The sequence below is a fragment of the Mandrillus leucophaeus genome, unplaced genomic scaffold, assembly GCF_000951045.1.
Source record: "Mandrillus leucophaeus isolate KB7577 unplaced genomic scaffold, Mleu.le_1.0 Scaffold106, whole genome shotgun sequence".
NCBI classification, from domain to species: Eukaryota; Metazoa; Chordata; class Mammalia; order Primates; family Cercopithecidae; genus Mandrillus; species Mandrillus leucophaeus.
In genome coordinates this window covers 1973536-1979940 of record NW_012098765.1, presented here as the reverse complement: position 1 = coordinate 1979940, position 6405 = coordinate 1973536, and the positions used below count along the sequence as shown (strand labels likewise).

The 6405-nt window shown below is 51.9% G+C and overlaps 1 protein-coding gene across 1 annotated transcript in view; it reads left to right on the top strand.

Annotated features, from left to right (window-relative positions):
* Positions 1–5995, top strand: part of LOC105542563 (cytochrome P450 2A13-like) — a 7758-nt gene extending 1763 nt beyond the window's left edge. Inside the window, exons 3-8 of the mRNA XM_011984161.1 lie at positions 240–400; positions 1567–1743; positions 3454–3595; positions 4063–4250; positions 4771–4912; positions 5575–5995. Coding sequence (XP_011839551.1) covers positions 240–400; positions 1567–1743; positions 3454–3595; positions 4063–4250; positions 4771–4912; positions 5575–5756 — 992 coding nt within the window. The 3' untranslated portion in view covers positions 5757–5995. The remainder of the gene's footprint in view (positions 1–239; positions 401–1566; positions 1744–3453; positions 3596–4062; positions 4251–4770; positions 4913–5574) is intronic.
* The last annotated feature ends 410 nt before the right edge of the window (positions 5996–6405 follow it).

Sequence of the window (6405 nt, the reverse complement as noted above, 5' to 3'; positions counted from 1 at the left end):
GGTGAGCAGGGGACCCCGAGTGCGGTGGCAGGAGCAGGAAAACGCCCAGGGCTAGGGACCCGCGCGTGCGCGTTCTGCCTGGGGATGGGGACTAGGTGGGGAAAGGCCCCCGCATTTCCAACCCTGGAGTCTGGCGCGGGGAATTTGGCTCAACTGGGCCCTGCCTTCCGGAATTCTGACTCTCCCCAGGCCTCTGAGTTGACTCTCTCCCCAACCCTCTCCTCCGGCCACACCCGCAGGCGCCAATATCGATCCCACCTTCTTCCTGAGTCGCACCGTCTCTAATGTCATCAGCTCCATTGTTTTTGGGGACCGCTTTGACTATGAAGACAAAGAGTTCCTGTCACTGCTGCGCATGATGCTGGGAAGCTTCCAGTTCACGGCAACCTCCGCAGGGCAGGTAACCGGCTGCAGCCCGGCCCGTGATGCCCCTACCACAACCTGCCAACTGCTCCCCTACCTGGAGACAGGTGCCCCAAACTCCCACCCCCCTCCAGACAGTGTCCCCTCAAAATCAACCCCCAATATTGGACAACTGGGCAGTTGCAACAGAACCCAGGATGGGTGCCCAATACCCAGTCTCCAAGGACACCCGAATAGCTCAACAGATGCTCACCAGAACAGAGCCTGCCGGCAGGATGCAAGCCCTCAGCTCAGCTCTCTCACCTGGGCACGTGTTCCCATCCCCAACTTACCAAAATTTCTAACAGATGCTCCCTACCCAATTCTTCTGAATATTTTAACACCTGGACAAGTGATTGCCTCTACCCCTTCCTGCATACCTGAACACCTGGTGCTGCAAAATCCAGCCCATCATAATCATTTCATATCTACACAAATGTCCCAAATTAGCCCACTGGAATATCTGGCCAAGCACCCTCTACTTCACCCACTTAAATACCTGAAAACATGGACAGTTGCCCTAACCAACACCCTAAACACATAAATATCTAGACAGATTATTCCCCAGACACCCAAATAAGTGTTCCCCAACACTTTCCAATCACACACCCTACAGAGGAGCTCCCAATGCATCCCACTTGGCTAGGTAAAGACCTGAACAGGTATCCCCTCCACTTCAACATCTTCACCAGCCCCGCTTTAATACCTGAACACCTGAACAAAAGCCCCCAGTTCAGACCCAAAAATTTTCTGGGTAGTTGTCTCCAACCAAGCCCACTTGAATGCCTAAATACCTAGACAGATGACACTCCCCTCATACCAGCCCCACCTGAATAGCTAAACACCTGATCAGGTGTCTTCCAACTCAACTTCACTTGAATATGTGAACACTTAGATGTGTGCTCCAATCCAGCCTCATTTGCATACCTGAAACCTGGATATATGCCTCAGTTCTTCTCACCTAAATTACTAGACCGTGGCCCTGGCACCTAATCCACATGAAAACTTAGATATAAGTTCCCATCCAACCCCACTGAAATACCTAAACACCTGGACAGATGCCTTTAACTCAGTTCCTTCCTTGCTATGAAACAAGTCCCATTCCCATCAGCTCCTGGCCCCTGACAACTGTCCTTTCCTCCCATCCTCTCTCTGCAACCCCAGCTCTATGAGATGTTCTCTTCAGTGATGAAACACCTGCCAGGACCACAGCAACAGGCCTTTAAGGAGCTGCAAGGGCTGGAGGACTTTATAGCCAAGAAGGTGGAGCACAACCAGCGCACGCTGGATCCCAATTCCCCACGGGACTTCATCGACTCCTTTCTCATCCGCATGCAGGAGGTACACCCCAGCAGCCAGTGCGGGGAGGTGCAAAGCCAGGCAGAGGGAAATCAGGCTGGGAGTGGGGCGGGCAGACGACACAGGCCCATTCAAATTAGCCCTCATCATAATAATCCTCACAATTGGCCAGACGCGGTGGTTCATGCCTGTAATCCCTGCACTTTGGGAGGCCAAGGCAGATGGATCACCTGAGGTCAGGAGTTTGAGACCAGCCTGGCCAACATGGTGAAACCCCATCTCTACTAAAAACACAAAAATGAGCTAGGCGAGGTGGGGTGCGCGTGTAATCCCAGCTACTCAGGAGGCTGAGACAGGAGGATGGCTTGAATGCGGGAGGCAGAGGTTGCAGTGAGCCGAGATCATGCCATGCCACTCCACTCCAGCCTGAGTGACAAAGCAAGACTCTCAGGAAAAAAAAAAAAAATCCTCACAATCCCAACTATATCAACCACAGCTGTTCCAACCACCGAGCCCTCACCCACAGGCAGGACTTGCGCATGTGAATTAGAATAGCAAGCACTTCTACAGCACTACCATGTTCCAGGCACTGTGTTAAGTGCTTTAAGATAGTCCCCCATTGAACACTCACAACAGCTCTTGAAGGAAGTTCAGTCATGGCCCCGATTGTGCAAATGAGGAAACTGAGGCCCAGAGAGTTTAAGTATCTTAACTGAGGTCACAAAGCGAGGAAGCCTTGGTCCCCCAAGCTCAAAGGCTGGTGTCTCTGAGCCTAAAGCTGGTGCTTTTACCCACCATGCTCTGTAACCATTCATGCCCGGGTTATCAGACACACCTCTGTGGACAGGTGACCTGGCTTTACATTGCAGGGTCCCCACCTCCATCTGGACGTCAGTCTCCCACGTGGGAAGGCTTTAGGGAGTCTGAAGCTCAGGGAGAAAGGATCAAGGGAGGGGACTCCTCCATAGTAAGTTTCAAGATTTTTTAGGGAAGAAATAGGATGCTGTTGCTTCAAATTCTGTGCTTGTATCTCCGAAAAACTCTTTTTTTCTGACTCTTCATCTTGCCATCTCTGTACTACTTTCTCTTCATCTCCCCTCATCCTTCTCTTTCTAAATATTCATACCATTAAAAAAGTAACAGACTGGGCAACATGGCAAAATCCCGTCTGTACAAAAACTACAAAGAGTGACTGGGTATGGTGGTGCATGCCTGTAGTCCCAGCTACTCAGGAGGTTGAGGTGGGAGGATAGCTTGAGCCCAGGGTGGGCAGAGGTTGTAATGAGCCAAGATCATGGCACTGCACTCCAGCCTGTGTGACAGAATAAGATCCTGTCGCAAAAAAAAATTAATTTTTTGTAAAAAACAAGTGAGCCTGCATGGTCATGTGCATGTGCAGTTCCAAGTACTCAGGAGGCTGAGGCTGGAGGATTCCTTGAGCCCAGGAGTTCGAGTCCACCCTGCACAACTTAGCACGACCAAGTCTGTATAAGAAAAAAAAAAAAACCTGACAGCTAAGTTGATAATTAAAGGACAGATGGTCAGCGAGGTAAAGAAGGTGAGAAGGAAGAGCATTTTGGCCAAAGTCAGCAGCCAGGACAAGGGCTGGAACCTGGAGCGAGTCTGGCAGATCTAGGGTCCCTCTTTCCACCTTTGGTCTGGACCAAAGAGAGGAAGATCCAAGAAAAAAGCCCTAGAAGGGCCCCAAGAGCATGGGGAGTGAGGTTGGTCTAAAGGCCCCTCTCCCTGCAGGAGGAGAAGAACCCCAACACGGAGTTCTACATGAAGAACCTGGTGCTGACCACGCTGAATCTTTTCTTTGCGGGCACCGAGACCGTCAGCACCACCCTGCGCTACGGCTTCCTGCTGCTCATGAAACACCCAGAGGTGGAGGGTAAGGCTGGAGGGGGAGGGAAGTGGAGAGCCCCAGACCCTCAAAACTCCCTGACCTGCTGCAGTGTCCCCACCTGTCCCAGATCTCAGGACCCTGAGACGTGCCTTGCTGTCCAGAGACAGGGCAATATTCAGCTGATAGGCATCAGCTGAGTCTCACTGGCTATTAAAATACTGAAAATGTCTGCAGTGATTGATCAGTCACTCCTGTCCCAAGCCCACTGAGTGCCCCATTACCCGCTCCTCTGGATCATCCGCTAAGTTCCTCCTGGTGCCTCCCCTGTGATTCTGGCATGACCTGGTAAACAGGATCCTGCTCCAACAATGTGAATGACTGATGTCCGCTATGAATGATCTACCTCTGTGTCATACACGGAGCCATGTCACCCACCCCGTTTTACCTATTCAGACTATCATCCCTGCCCTGAGACCCCCAGCTACCCAAACACGTTCCCCCTCTTCCCCCAGCCAAGGTCCACGAGGAGATTGACAGAGTGATCGGCAAGAACCGGCAGCCCAAGTTTGAGGACCGGGTCAAGATGCCCTACACGGAGGCAGTGATCCACGAGATCCAAAGATTTGGAGATGTGATCCCCATGAGTTTGGCCCACAGGGTCATCAGGGACACCAAGTTTCGGGATTTCTTCCTCCCTAAGGTACTGTCCCCTCAACCCCCAGACTACAGGGACTTCCAGCCCCTCTCTGTGTCCCCAGCATCCCACCCCCATTAGAAGCTTTCTAGACCCTGTCCCACTCCCTCAATCAGTCAAAAAGGACTTCCCCCACCACCACATCCATTCCACCTTCCCACTTAGAGACTCCTGAGTCCTGCATCTCCCCAGACTCTTTGTGTCATGAGAATCAACCCCATGTTCCCAAATTTCCTGTCTTAAGAAACAGGAGCCCCCTTTCCATTAGGCCTTTTGCCTTAGGGACACAAATCTCAGGTCCCCCAAACACCCTGCCTAGCAGGACATGGACCCCATGTCTCCCAAACTTCCTGTTTCAGAGACATGAACCTTCTATGCCCCAAAATTCCTTCCTCAGAGGACCCCAACTCCTCCATGCCTGCCACTTCCGCTTACCTGGGGCACCCTAGTTCTCCCTCCAGCCCCTGTGTACTTTCACCAATCCCCCAACCTGCCTCATCACACACACCTTCCTCCTCCCTCCCAGGGCACCGAAGTGTTCCCTATGCTGGGCTCCGTGCTGAGAGACCCCAGGTTCTTCTCCAACCCCCAGGACTTCAATCCCCAGCACTTCCTGGATGAGAAGGGGCAGTTTAAGAAGAGTGATGCTTTTGTGCCCTTTTCCATCGGTAAGAGATTAACTACTGTTTGCCGCCAGGCCACTGCTCACACCAGCAGGAGCCTCCCTCACCCAGCTCCCCTCTGTGCGGTGTAGCCTGGTATTTCTCCAGCTTGGAAGTTCCTTTTAAATTCTACCTTTGAGCCACGAGCTGATACTACCTTAACCACCAAGCACGCCATACCTGCGCCTAGGTAAAAGGGAAGGAAACATCTTCCCCCGTAGATTTATTTGTCTCGGGTCACACAGCAGATTCTTCAGATCCCTGAAAAGGAGATAATGGCACAGCACAGCAATCATATTTGCAAGTGTGTCTGGCAGGTAGGGGCATCTAAACCTCCCATTGCTACACCTGGCATGGATCATCCATCTCTGATGAATGCGTGACATTATGCCTTTTTCAAAACCCGTAGAACTGTACAACACAGAGCAAACCCTGATGTAAACTATGGACTTTGGTTAGTAATAATATATCAATATTGGTTCACCACTGTTATATCTCTTATAGAAGGAAACTGAGGCTCAGGGAGGATCAGAGTCTCCTCTGAAAGTCTCTCAGGCCATAATATTCCACCTCTCCTCCCTGGGAGAGCCGCAGCTGGAGGTCGGTAGTGGGGCGAGGCTGCACTGAGAGTGGGCTTCACCTCCCCCCCTCCCGGCTCTCCTCCTCAGGAAAGCGGAACTGTTTCGGAGAAGGCCTGGCCAGAATGGAGCTCTTTCTCTTCCTCACCACCATCATGCAGAACTTTCGTTTCGAGTCCCCCCAGTCGCCTAAGGACATCGATGTGTCCCCCAAACACGTGGGCTTTGCCACGATCCCACGAAACTACACCATGAGCTTCCTGCCCCGCTGAGGGAGGGCTGTGCTGGTGCACAGCTGGTGGGCGGGGCCCGGGAAAGGGCGGGGACAGGGGCGGGGCTAAGAATGGGGGCAGGATGGGGGAAAGGAAGGGGCGACGTGGTTAGAGGGAAGAGAAGAAACAGAAGGGGCTCAGTTGACCTTGATGATGTCCTTCAGAGCTGGGATGAGAGGAAGGGAAACCTTACAGTATGCTATGAAGAGTAGTAATAATAGTATCTCTTATTTCCTGAACAAGTACCTCCATGTCAGCTTTGTTCAAAAAGCGTTGCACGCTCACCTCACTTAATTGCCACAAACCTCTGCGAAGGGGAAAAGCATTCATGCCCATTTTACACGTGACGAAACTGAGGCTCAGAAAGTTGTCTCTATCTGATGTCTCACAAAACGTAAGTGCCCAGAAAATCTTCGAACACAGATCTGTGCCCATAGCCCTCTAGACAGATTCTTAAAAAGCACCCCTTCCTCACGTAAAACAGCTTAGTATAGCATCACATGGCCTGAACATCCCTGTCCTGGGGGTTTTTCCGGAGACCTAGCGGGTGGCTGTCCTACCTTCACTGCACACTTGCCCACACCCTCACCTACTCAGTGCGCTTTGAGTACCAAGGTGCAGTCTGAGCTCACTACCAGGTAAGGCCACT